Source organism: Lactuca saligna, chromosome 9, assembly GCF_052625555.1.
Source record: "Lactuca saligna cultivar CGN05327 chromosome 9, ASM5262555v1, whole genome shotgun sequence".
Classification (NCBI taxonomy): domain Eukaryota; kingdom Viridiplantae; phylum Streptophyta; class Magnoliopsida; order Asterales; family Asteraceae; genus Lactuca; species Lactuca saligna.
Genome location: NC_136425.1, coordinates 29,855,971 through 29,869,939, shown reverse-complemented (window position 1 = coordinate 29,869,939; position 13,969 = coordinate 29,855,971). Strand labels below are relative to the sequence as shown.

General features: G+C 35.8%; 1 protein-coding gene across 1 annotated transcript; it reads right to left on the bottom strand.

Moving 5' to 3' along the window:
* Positions 1 to 8,015: 8,015 nt before the first annotated feature.
* On the bottom strand, positions 8,016 to 10,891 carry LOC145017376 (protein trichome birefringence-like 34). Its single transcript, XM_078975416.1, has 5 exons — positions 10,462 to 10,891; positions 9,439 to 9,613; positions 9,034 to 9,230; positions 8,622 to 8,780; positions 8,016 to 8,527 (listed from the first exon to the last, which is right to left on the bottom strand). Exons 1-5 carry the CDS (start codon positions 10,788 to 10,790, stop codon positions 8,176 to 8,178), a joined length of 1,212 nt encoding a protein of 403 aa, XP_078831542.1. The 5' UTR covers positions 10,791 to 10,891; the 3' UTR covers positions 8,016 to 8,175.
* Positions 10,892 to 13,969: the final 3,078 nt, after the last annotated feature.

Here is a 13,969-nt window from a genome sequence, read left to right as displayed (position 1 = left end):
ATGCGACAGATGTTGCATAATAATAGGGACGAACCTATCATACCTATTGAGGAACCTGAATTGATTCCCGAGCAATCGGAGGAAGGAAACAATAGTCGCATTATGAGTCAAGTTGGGACTCAAGGAGAATGAAGGAACGATCCGGAAAGGAGAAACAACAAGGATGGGCGAATGTACAAGAATTTCTTGGGTGTCAAACCGCCAAGTCTTTCTGGGAGCCCAAAGCCTGTTGAAATGATGGATTGGATCTCCGAAATGGAGATGGTATTTGAAAGTTGCGACTGTAGCAACAAACAGAAGACTGTCTTTGCAGTTAGGCAACTAAAGATTGGAGTCTTGAGCTGGTGGAAGTTGTTGGCAGATACTATGCCATGAGGGGAAGCCCTGAAAATGTCATGGGAGGAGTTCTCGGAACAACTAAGGGTGCAATATTGTTCAGAGATGGATCTGATTGATCTGAACAATGAGTTCCAAAACTTGAAGAATGGAAGGATGAGCATAGATGACTATGCTACTACGTTCACTAAGAAAATGAAGTTATTTTCGTACCTAGTACCAACGGAACTCTCCAAGATTGAGAGGTTCGCCAATGGACTGCCTGCCGACTTTGGCCCAACAGTCAAGATGGCAACTACTCTGAAAACGGTTGTTCGAGCAGCTAAGAATGTGGAGGCCCAACAGAAAGAAAATGGTCTAGAAAGGATAGATGTTGGTGAAAAGAGGAAGTTCGATGGAACTCCAGGGTCCAACAAGAAACACAAGTTCTCGAAGTCTCATTCGAGGGGAGGTGGAGGCGAAGCCAAGTGGTGCGACAAATGTAAGAAGAAGCATCATGGAAAATGTGAGGTAGTGGCCACATGCTACAAATGTGGAAAGCCAGGGCACTATGCCAATGAATGCACCCTCACCAAGAAAGTTTGCTATGGTTGCGGTGATGAGGGGCACATCTCAAGGGATTTTCCGAAAAAGAAAGAAGCAGCTAGACCCAACATTCCGCCAAAGTCGAAGGCGAGAGCACTCCAGATGACACTGGAAGCTGCTAAAGATGAAGCTGATGTCGCTTCAGGTACCTTTCTCGTTAACAATTTGCTTGCCCAAATTTTATTTGATTCTGGAGCCAACTACTCCTTTATATTGCATAAATTTGGTAGAAAACTAGCTTTGCCTGTTGATAGACTAGATAATGCCTTATTAGTCGAAGTTTCTAGTGGCAAGTTTGTACCCGTTAGCCATCGTATGGAAAACATCTTAATTGACTTGAATGGGAATAAATTCCACGAGGAATTATTGCCTATTGAACTAAATGGTTTCGACATTGTATTGGGAATGGATTGGCTTAGCGCCAATGACGCCGAGATATTGTGCAAGAAGAAGATAGTCAAAGTAAACCCGCCTGGGAAGGAATCGTTTATGGTGTATGGAGATAAACGCAGAGTAAATTCTGGAATCACATCATTGATGAAAGCTAGAAAGTGTTTGGCTAAAGGATGTACATCGTATCTAGCATTCGTGATCGATGCTAAGAAGGAGAAAAAGGCGATGCAGAGCATTCCTGTCGTATGTGATTATCCAGAAGTATTTCCCGAAGATCTACCCAGATTACCGCATGATAGACAAGTGGAATTTAGAATAGACTTGTTACCAGGGACGATGCCAATAGCAAAAGCACCTTATCGATTAGCACCGACGGAGATGAAGGAGCTGATGATGCAACTTCAGGAGTTATTGGACAAAGGTTTCATTAGACCTAGTTCATCACCCTGGGAGCTCTAGTGTTATTCGTGAAGAAGAAAGATGGAAGTATGAGAATGTGCATCGATTATAGAGAGTTGAATAAGGCAACGATAAAGAATAGATATCCGTTGTCGAGGATTGATGACCTGTTCGATCAACTTCAAGGTTCGAGCTATTTCTCGAAGATCCATCTTAGGTTAGGATATCATCAGCTAAAAGTAAGAGAGCAGAATATAGTGAAGACTGCATTCAGAACGCGTTATGGACACTACGACTTCTTGGTTATGTCGTTTGGACTAACCAATGCTCCAGCAGCATTCATGGATTTAATGAACAGGGTTTGTAATCCGTTCCTAGATAAATCTATGATAGTGTTCATAGATGACATTCTGATTTATTCGAAAAGCCAAGAGGAGCATGGCAGACACTTGTGAGAAGTGTTAGAAGTTCCGAGGAAGGAGAAACTGTATGCAAAGTTCTCCAAATGTGATTTTTGGATTCGAGAAGTCCAATTCTTGGGTCACGTGGTCAACCAAGAAGGGATAATGGTTGATCCAACGAAGATCGAAGTTAGGATGAAGTGGGAACAACCAAAAAGTCCCACGGAGATCCGAAGCTTTTTGGGATTAGCTGGATATTACCGAAGGTGTATCCAAGGCTTTTCTTCGATCGCTAGTCCATTAACAGCTTTTACCCACAAAGGAGCTACTTATGCTTGGAGTGATAAGCATAAAGAAGCGTTCGAGAAGCTAAAGAAGAACTATGCAAGGCACCGATACTTTCTCTACCCGATGGGGTTGAAGACTTCGTTGTTTATAGCGATGCGTCTGGTGTTGGATTGGGTTGTGTTTTGACCGAAAGAGATAAGGTGATCGCGTATGCATCTCGACAGCTAAAAGAGCATGAAAGGAACTACCCGACTCATGATTTGGAGTTGGCAGCGGTAGTTTTCGCTTTGAAAATATGGAGGCATTACCTCTATGGCACGAAGTGCAAACTTTTCACTGATCATAAGAGTCTCCAATATCTCTTTAATCAGAAGGAATTGAATATGAGGCAACGACGTTGGCTAGAATTACTTAAGGACTACGACTGTGAGATACTTTTACCACCCTTGTAAAGCAAATGTTGTTGCTGATGCTCTCAGTCGGAAAGTCAATCTTGAAAGAAAAAGGCCAAGAGCGTTGAGAATTGAAGTCGTCTCAACCATTGTGGAAAGTATAAAGAAAGCTCAAGAGGAAGCTTCTGAGAAGAATGACCGAAGGAGGAACGTTTGGGTAAAACGTTGGTGTTCGGTATAAACAGTCATGGACTGAAGATGTTCCAAGATCGGATTTGGATACCTAAGACAGGAGGAGTTAGAGATCTTCTTATGGAATAATCTCACAAGACCATGTACTCGATTCATCCCGGTAGCACTAAAATGTATAGGGACCTGAAACCCTACTACTGGTGCCTGACGATGAAGCTTGATGTTGCAAAGTATGTGGTTGAGTGTGTGACTTGTGCGAGAGTCAAGACACAACATCAGAAACCATACGGGAGTTTAGAACCATTGCCTGTGCCTATGGGTAAGTAGGAAGACATTGCTATTGATTTTGTCACTAAACTGCCCAGAACAAAGAATGGTCACTTCATGATTTGGGTGGTCGTTGATCGATTCACTAAGAGTGCGCATTTCATAGCAGCCAAGGAGAAATGGTCTATGGAAAAGCTTGCGAATTCTTACGTGAAGGAAATTGTGAGGCTTCACGGTGTTCCGTTAACGATTGTATCGGATCGCCATTTCACCTCAAGATTTTGGAAAAGTCTACAAGAGGAATTGGGTACCAAGTTGTGTTTTAAGTACAACTTACCATCCACAAACTGATGGTCAGAGCGAACGAACGATACAAACACTTGAAGATATGCTGTGAGCATGTACTCTGGAATTCCAAGGTAATTGGGATGAACATTTGCCTTTGGTAGAATTTTCATACAATAATAGTTTCCACTCGAGCATAAAGATGGCACCTTATCAAGCTTTATAGGGACATAAGTGTCGTACGCCGTCTTGTTGGCTTGAGGCTGGGTAAAAGCAGTTTATGGGACCGGAGATAGTCCATCAAACTGTTGAAAAGTTGAAAATAATTAGGGAAAGAATGTTAGCAGCTCAGGATCGTCAAAAGAGTTATGCTGACAACAAGCGAAGACCGATGACTTTTGAAGTTGGAGATTCGGTTTTGCTTAAAGTCTCACTGTGGAAGGTACTTATAAGATTTGGTAAAAGGGGAAAATTAAGTCCAAGGTTTATTGGACCATTAAAGTTCTTCAGAGAATTGGGAACCAAGCTTACAAGCTCGAACTACCAGAAGAACTGAATGGAATTCATAACACTTTCCATGTGTGTTATTTGAGGAAGTTCACGGGAGAAGTTCCCGACATGATTCCAATTTCGGAGTTGAGAAAAGATGAGAACAAAAGGTTGATTGAAGAACCAGAGGCAATCGTTGACCGAAAGACTAAGAAGTTGCGATGTAAGATGGTCGAGTTAGTTCTTGTCCGATGGAAACACACGAATGGGCCGAATCTCACCTGGGAGACGGAGAGTGACATGATGGGTCGCTACCCGCATTTGTTTGTTGATGTGTGATTCCGGGGATGGAGTCATTCTAAGGTGGAGAGAATTGTAACGCCTGTGTTTATGGACTTGTCATTAATGTTGATATAATAGTCTAGGTTAACCTTTGTAACCCGTTTTGAAATAATAAAAGTGTATTATTTGAGTATTATGTGTTTTGTGCTTAACTATGTGACTTAATTGAATTAAGAATAAAAATAAGCGTCAAAATGAAATGTTATATCAGCTCGATATCTATGGATAATGTTGTAGTATTTGAAATGAGGTTTCCGAATATATAAAGAATGTCGAAATCCGAGTTATAACGAAGAAGTTATGACCTGTCGAAGTTTCGCGACAGAACCGGCAACACTGAACGACGTAAAAAGTGAAATTTACGTTAGAGTGATATTTAGCCGTAGTAATCTAAACGAAAGTCGTAGAGTTCGTTAAACCGAGAGCGTGCATAAAAAGAACGCCAAAATCGGACTTCGTATGAGGAAGTTATGATTTTTCGAAGTTTCGACTTAACAGTATGCAGCCCGAATACTCGATTTGAGATCGAGCGGTTTTTAGCCGAAACAATCTAAACGAGAATCGAAGATCTCGTTAATTGTAGTAAAACGATGAAAAGATAGGTGAAAACGGACGTCATATGAAGAAGTTATGATTTTATAACGGTGTTTTCCTGTCCCGACCTACTAAAAATAAATAATAAAAATAAAGTCAAAATTAGCCGATGAAGTCTAAACAAAAGTTGTAGAGAGTAGTCTCACCTACGCGGGGATATAAAGAACGTCGAAAACGGAGTTCGTATGAAGGAGATATGAATTTTTGAAGTTTATTAAATAAATAAAATATTAAATTTAAATATAAATTTCGGATATTATCCAAAGGGGGGGGGGGGAGTCAGCGATCCTATCCAGGTTACGCCCGGCGTACCTAGATTTACGCCAGCGTAAATCGAGGATCCAGACCCTATAAAAGGGAGTCAAGTGCATCCGATTTATTTGCTCATTTTCTCTTCTCTCTCTCCCGTTTTGCATCGCTTTGCGTGCAAGAAATATCCCGAATCCCCGGTATCAACCCCGAGCCCCGAAGCAAGTCCTGAAGCCCCGAAGATCCCGAGAAGTGTGATTCCTGAGCCGAAGCTCTGCCCGCGAGGAGCCCGGTTTTTGAGAAGATCTTCCAGATCTACGGAGAAATACTATTTCTGCAAGTCGTAGTGCTGCCCGGTCATCTTCTGATCAAGTGAGTGTGTAGTTACCGTCTTCTAACGCATAATTATGAAGTATTTTATACGAAATACTTGTTATGTGTATATTTGGTTGTTATATGCGTGAATGTATATTCACTTTCTTCTATCTCATAGATCCGGTTTATTCTCTATGAAATATGTGTTATATGTGCGTGCCTCATATGTTATGTGGAATATGTATTGATTGAACATGCTATACAGGTTTTAAACTATGTATAAATATATATATATATATATATATATATATATATATATATATATATATATATATTTATCTACTAATATGTTGGGTAGAACATGGGTAGATAGTTGATGTGTGATAAACAGATGAGAAACCTCGATGTTGTTGTTGTTGACCTAGTTATTCAGCGGAGTATGGATAACGACCACAGACTCCTTCTAGACAGTCTTGTGGAACGCTAGAAGGTTCATAATCTGTAGGTGTTGTGAACGATGTGTTCACCGGTGTACTCTATCCCCCTCATGGTTGCCTTTAGGATATCTATTGTTGAGGAAACCCCTTAGCAGTAATGTTCGTCCTGATGAAAATCCTAGATTAGGTCCCTTGAGATAGATGTTGTTTTAGGGACGTAAAGTGAGGATAAAGGGAATGAGTAATCGGGTTATTGTTGGTTGGTGAAATTAAATATAATTTATTTATTGTGGGTTGAAAACCCTATATGCTCACCAGGCTCCCAAGTCTGACCCACTCAGTTTTAATTGTATTACAGGAAGTGGCGCAAGGGCATAAGATGGATGAATCATCGAGTTGTTTTGTTTACAAGTCTGTATATGTATATATTTGTTGAATGACTTGTAATGTTATCGTTTATGCTTTATAGTCTGTATCGGAACATGACATCTCGAGTTTTGATTATATAATGAAAATGCATCTCTTGATGAAATGCTTTGATAAATATTATTTTATCATATTTTGTTTTTTGGAACAAATTCCGCAACTCTTTTAAATCAAAAGAAATTACTCTGAAATTATTTTAAAAAGAATAAATGAAATCGGTTTTTTCTGGCCGAGATTCTGGGGATGTCACATTTGTTTCCTAACTTTTTTTTTTTTTTTTAATTTGGAAGGTCCCTAACTTTTTATAACTTTTGCCAAAAAAAACTTTTGGATCCCAAAAAGATAAGTCAAACAGTCCTTAAATAACAGAGATGATATTTTTTTTTAGAAAAACAATGTGATAAATCAAACAGCCCTTAAATTAAATAACAGAGATGATATTTTTTTTTTTTTAGAAAAACAATGTTAACCAAGGTTAGCATGGAGCGCGAGATATTTTCGGACCATGTGCATCTTTACCTTGCACATTGCACAATCCTTCTTTCCATGTTCTTTGATAAAAATATTTTGTACAACAATCCTTACTAATTTAGAAAATGATACATCAACTTTAAATAATTCAAATAAGTATCAGTTTTTAATAATTTCCAAAATAATACATCAAATCTAATAATTAAGAGAATAATCCTTCTAGGTATGCCATCAACATCCAATTACAATTGGTCAAATGAAAACCATTTTATGAAAATATCATTACAAATATTATAACTTATACCTCAACTATACTTTTATAATGTTTTATATTTTAGTCAATCTTTTAAATTAATATATATATATATATATATATATATATATATATATATATATATATATATATATATATATATATATATATATATATATATATATATATATATATATATATATACCATCACAACTTGACATTTTATATAAATCATTACACAAAGCGGTAAAAAGACTAATAAATAAAATGAGAAAATAGCAAGGAAATTGTTATATTATATGATAAAAATAATTAAATTTTGGATGAATAACATAAAACCTCTTAAATTTGTAAGTGTTTGTTGGTTTTAGATAAAGTTGTATGTCTATTATTAATGTCTAAAATTTGCAACTTAATTTTTTTTACCCTTTTTATAAGTTTATCCAATAAAATTGAAAGTTAAATTTTTTTTTACCCTTTTTGTAAGTTTATCCGATAAAACTGAAAGTTTATGACAGATTCAACGACTTTAATGAATAAGAAAACCAAACTTAAAAGACTTTTATGAACCAAAAAAAGTAAAATCGAACATTTCTGTGAAATATAAATCGTTAATAAACCGAAGGTTAAAATTGATTTATTTATTTTTTTGCAAACATCTTTTAAAAGTTTTAATAAACCTAAAATCCATAAAAAAAATTTACAAACTTAAGGGTTTTTTATGTCATTATCCCTTAACTTTTTTACTCTAAAGTGATTATACAAAAATATTACATGTATTAACATGATAATAAGAACATATTGTATGTTTTTTCCGGTTAACCCACAAACATTTGGCTTTGTAATATTTCACAGCACTAAACAACAACAGGTTCGGTATAACAAAACAACCAAACAAGACTTTTGGGGGGTAACTGAGACCTTTCATTTTGATTCATTCGAAAATTTTGTACATACCATGTATTCATTAATCACCTAACTAAAATCCCTCTTTGTAAAACTCAATGTATGGATTGTACTTTAGGCTTCTATATGTATATTTTTCCACAAACAATCGAATTTTATAGTTTATAACGTATGTAAGTATAAAGGATCTCATTCCAAACATCAGGTACTCCCGGAAGACACCAATGTGTACAATCTGAATACGGAATCGGATTCGCCAATTCCGATTCCGTTGGAGGAACCCAATGCCTTTTGTAAATAGACGGGTGTCCGTCTTTCCGATACTGTGAAAGTTGTGTTATATTCAAAAGTTCAATCTCTAACCCTTTCTTTTCAAGATCTTGTACTATCGATTGCGCTGATCTCATCAAATCGGTATCCGTTCCCTTTCCCCAGTACCCTTGTTCCATTATCGGCTCCGTTTCATTAAAGCAATTTTCTCCCTTTGTTTTTCCCCAATCTCCACCCCTAGAAATAGTTGTCGCAAACGATGAATATGGGTAAAATGGTAAATTCACATTAGCATTTTGTCGAAAAAATAACAAGTAATTGTAATGCGTACTCTTTGTGATCGGGTGAGAGGCTTATGAAGAACATTTTCGTCTTGTTGCGGTTAAGGTGAGTGTCCAACCAATTTGACCATGTTTTTAGAGCCATCTCGTAGCGCCTTACCCTTCCGGATTCTATTGAAGTTCTATTAGGGTTTTCAAATGATCCCCACCTAAACATGAAATTGTAGTGTCAAAACATGTGGGCACCATGTTGTTATGCAGGATAAATAATGACAGAACAAGTTATTCTGTGTTTTTTGACCGACACCGAGACAGAAATTGATTTTACGGGGACCAGACGGAACATAGTGGGACATGTGACATTTACACACGTGCAACCTTTTTTTTTGCAAAAAGACATGAATACCCTTCCTAACTCTAGAAATCTATTTAGTCTAATACTATGTTTGAAGAAAGACTTACAAGAGTGTCATATTAGGCTCTAGCCACCATGTATACGAGTCAAAAATTAGCACGTCAGCATCAATCCATTGTTTGGCATGCCTTTCGATGCTCTCAATCTTCATGATCCGATCATGTACACGATGATGAACAGGATCATCGCAGTTTGATTCCACCAACAACGGTTCCCAATAAAAATCAATAGACGCATTGAATTCCTTTCATATCATTCAGCCAGATAAAATTAGACAAATCAGGCCAAACACCCTTATGCATCATTTTGTTTCAAGTTTTTTAAGAAAACAATTAAATAACTGAAAATTCATATGTTTTTAAATATTTAGGTCGAATATTTCAATAGTGACAAATGTCCATATAACTGTGTAAGTACTCAACGTGTTAGAAGAAAGAGACCAGATCCCTTACAGATGCTCTGAAAGTAATCAATGAGCCATGCCATTCTGCAACCTTATGAGAAGGTTCAGGGATCCATGAGTCAATAAGACAAAGGAGCGAAACCCAATGATTTTTTCCTAATGAGTCCCCAACAAAAACAACCCTCTTGTCCCTTAGCTTCTCCAAAAGTGCTGTTCCATTAAACCTACAAATTTATCCATGAAATTGGTTAAACGTACAACTCATGATGCACAAGGTGCATTTTTATGCGCTATGTACAACTCATTGATGCGTTGCCGGTTATATTGAAATATGGTTTTACACAACATATTACCAAAAACCGACAAAAGTTGTTGGTGTATAGGAACAGTTGTACCATATTACCTAACAATGTATTATTGTGTTTAGATATAACACAAATGTGTTAGATGTATATGAAGTTGATGAAAAGCTTTGTAGAGTACTAGACTTGTGTGGTACAACTTTTTTAAAATCATTTATGAGTTCCAATGCCAAAAAAGAAAAAAGTGAAACAAGCCTATAAAAATTTACACATTTTAATTTTTAAGTTTTTAACAAGCCAAACAAACACGTAGAATTTTTTTTTTTTAATGATTTAATCATTAATAATTTTGATTTTATTTCCTAAATAAACCATCCTTAACAAAAAAACATGTTTCGTTTGGTGTTGGCTATTCGATACCGAAAAAAAAAACTTGCAATGATATATAGTATCGCAAAATTCTTGATGGGTTGTACATATAGACTTGTAATGTACAACTCTACAATGCGTCGACTTCTGTGCAAATTTATCAGCTTTGCAGTATGTTTGAGAACTCACATCACATGGCATATGAACTGTGTCTTCTTTCTCGAGTTCCCAAACGGTTGATACAGAGAAATTACAATTCCCTAATGCATCCAGCTAACTTCTTGCAGGTGACCAATGCAATATGTATGAATGTTTATACGAGTTATAACAATACACAGTACAACTCGTAATGCATGTATGCCAACTTTCGTGAGAGAGAGAGAGAGAGAGGGAGGAAGAACCTGGGAAGGTCACAGCCATGGGGTTGCCATCTCCAGAACTGATACTCGGAATCTTTTCTTCCAAATTTCTGACAAGCATAATCATCCGCCATGAAAGAACACTCTTTCTCTCTGTACAAAGGTCTCGATTTGTTATCATAAACCCAACTCCCGTTGAACAAATCACAGCCTTCAAACGAATAATCATCCGCCATTTTCGCTTCTCCAATAACATCAAACCTTATTCCACTATTATCTCCACAAAAGTAAACAACTCCCATGATTACTCCCATTACAAGCATGAACCCTATTGAACGATACCCATGAAACAATCTCTGTAGCTTTTCCATTTCCTTCTTGTTTTCTATAAATGTTTGGAAACGATTACAACCCTCTTATGTTCTTGGTATTCGAAACAAGAAACAGAGGAAAATAAAATTGTTGGGAGTGTCGTAGAGGAAAAGAAGAAATGAAGAATATTTGTTAATATTTTTGGTATTTAAATCACTTGGGTAGTTGATCCGTCTAAAAATTAGAATCCGACCTTTGACTTTTTCATTATATATAAAGTAAATTACAAATTTGATCCCTTTACTTTATAAAGAAACGACAAGATCAATCCAAATTTTCATATCATCTCAATGTTGTCCTTGATTCCTTTGTTTGCATTTAGTTGCTAATAAGAACATATAAAACGACTTTAAAATTATTTTCCATATAAAATGATTTTAAAATTTGGAATAGAATTCCAATTTTGAGTGAAAAACACAATTACTATATATGTAACCGAATAAAAATTTTAAAAAGTATTGGGACAATTTTAAAGTTTAAATTGGACGTGCATTTTTGTTTAATCATATAAACCGGACTTGCATCTCTTGCTACTATATTGATTGAACTGCATCAGGAAGGTTTGAGGGTTTTTTTTTTATCCATTGTCGTAATCTATGAAGACGAAGACTCATTGGACTCCGAGCAACAGCACGATATGAAAATGCTACCATCACCTCAATACTTGGGATTCTAGTGATCAAATTTGTTACAATAAAGAATAACTTTAGATAATATGTAATTCATGTCTAACAACAACATCCCTTACAAGTTCTAGTTGATAAATCATTGACATTGATAGTTTTATTGCACAAATGTTGTGAATCCAAAAGATTCCAAACTCCCCAAATAAGATTATTTTTCGATTCGAAGTATGTTAATAGATTTTTTATGTAAACAAATAAATTTACAAACTGTTATTTTACTTTTTGGGTTTATGCCTTGATAAAGATTATTTGATTTATGCATGATTGTAGTTCATGTTATGTATTATGGATCATATTTGGGTTAGGATTTTCTTGGATTATTTTCTAAAAATGAATAATTGTAAGGGGTTAACATCATATTTGAATTTTGATCTTTATCTTGTGGATTTCAATTTGCTTTGGTTTTGGTAGGTTCATGGTGGCTAATAGCGTGATAAAGGAGGAGAGAGGTGGAAAAAAACAAAGGGTGGGGCGTTAATTGAACGACGATGAGTTTTTTTTTTAAGGTAAATAATATTATTAATAAAAACCCAAATATTAGCAAGTAGCTGTGAGTGGGAGGAACAAAAAAAAACAAAGGAAAACAAGAACATTACAAAAAGATATCCTCTTTAGAAAGAGCTATAAGATAATAATATATATATATATATATATATATATATATATATATATATATATATATATATATATATATATATATATATATATATATATATATATAAAGGAGAGCAACTCCTTTCTACTTAACTTTCCACTCCATCCCCCATATATTTGTTCCATTCAAACGAATGAGTTATGATGGAATCCGTAATTTTGGTTGGTTTAACTCCAATGTTTTTGAATATTTTATCATTCCTTGCAATCCAAATATGCCAAATGGTAGAGGATAAGATGATACATAGCTTATTTCTTTTCTTGGGACAATTCCCGCACAATGTAGCATACTAAATGAAATCTATGACACTCCCGAATTGCAGGTTTTTGAATCCCGCATCACCAAAAGATCCAGTAACAAACAATCTTTGAAAATTCACATCCGATCAGTAGGTGATCAGTAGTTTCGTTTCCTGTACCACATAATTGACAATTCCTCTTTTGGATAGATATACCCCTTTTAGTTTGTGCATTAACGACGGGTATTCAATTCAAATCTGCCCTCCAAATAAAGCATTTGAACTTTAAGGGAATAACTTTTGACCAACAAATCATGGATCCTTAGTACTGATTAAGTTTTGAATCCACCAACCTCCTCAAGGTACTCGCCAAATAAACTAATTAGTGTTGAGTTTAAATTGAAATCCAACTTATAAAATTCATGAAGTTCGAGAAGAGAGTCAACATTCATTGTTATGGTTCTTCATTTCCATAAAAACAAGGTGCAAAGTCTATCAATCAGTGTGCATCTCTTGATCAATTCAAGTTTATAGAGAAGTGGGAATCGGTATTATAAGGATACATATCCACACCATATATCCTTCAAAAAGAGAATTTTTACATTCGCTCTATGCACAATGGAAAATAGGCCATATGCGTCAATATTATAGGACTTGAGGTTCGTGACAACTTTAGAAATACTACTCCAAACTCTATTTGCATTTTTTTCACGTGGTAAAAAGTTGTTTCTTTTACCAAGATTGTAGATGCTATTGATGACTTCAGTCTAGATACATCATGTTTCATTCTTCAGTCTCCACCACCATTGCGTAAGTAGTTTAACTTTTTGAGCCTTTAGTGTAACTATGCCTAGATCACCATCTTTTTTATCTATAGCCACCTAGTCCAGTCCACCCAATATAATTTTCTTTTCTCATCCTTGCTACCCCACAAGAACATTCTTCTAAGTTTTTCCAAGGCATCTGATACACCTTGTTGAGCTCTAAAAAAAGGGCATATAATAAGTAGAGATGCTTCCCAAAACTCACTTAATCAAAGTCAACCTACCCCCAAATGATAGAGTACTTGCTTTCCAATTTAATAAAATTTCTTGGAATTTGCTAATTACTGGTTTCCAATTATTCTCCAGTAACATGTTGGTACCCATGGGTACCCCAAAATAAGTAAAAGGAATGGAACTTTGAAGTTAACCCATAACTTGTGCCATACTTTGGAGATCAGTATTAGAGACACAGATACCAAACAAATGCGACTTATGAAAGTTAACCTTGAGCCTTGAGGATATCTCAAAGCTTTTAAGAATCCGAGAGAGATTTTTTTATGATACCCATATACCAAGGACCCAAGAATATGACATCATCCACGTATAACAGATGTGAGATAGTTGGACCATTGTGTGGGATTTTTACCCCTTGGATGAGAGACATTGATGCGTGTATGGAGTGATTGATTTCAATAATTTATAATGCATCGAAATCACTAAGATTAAAACCAAGTAAACAAGAATATTAAATAACATGCACAACAAGAAATCAAGAAAATATATAAGTGATAAACAATCTAGACGTATAGATTGAGTATTGATGAAAACAAATCAA

Bases quoted from the DNA above. Each gene is read 5' to 3' on its own strand.
- LOC145017376 (XM_078975416.1), bottom strand. From the start codon at position 10,790: ATGGAAAAGCTACAGAGATTGTTTCATGGGTATCGTTCAATAGGGTTC. The intron at 9,614-10,461 runs GTTCTTCCTCCC...ATAAATTTGTAG, and splicing joins CATGGCTGTGACCTTCCCAG to GTTTAATGGAACAGCACTTT. The intron at 9,231-9,438 runs GTAAGGGATCTG...ATGATATGAAAG, and splicing joins TGATTACTTTCAGAGCATCT to GAATTCAATGCGTCTATTGA.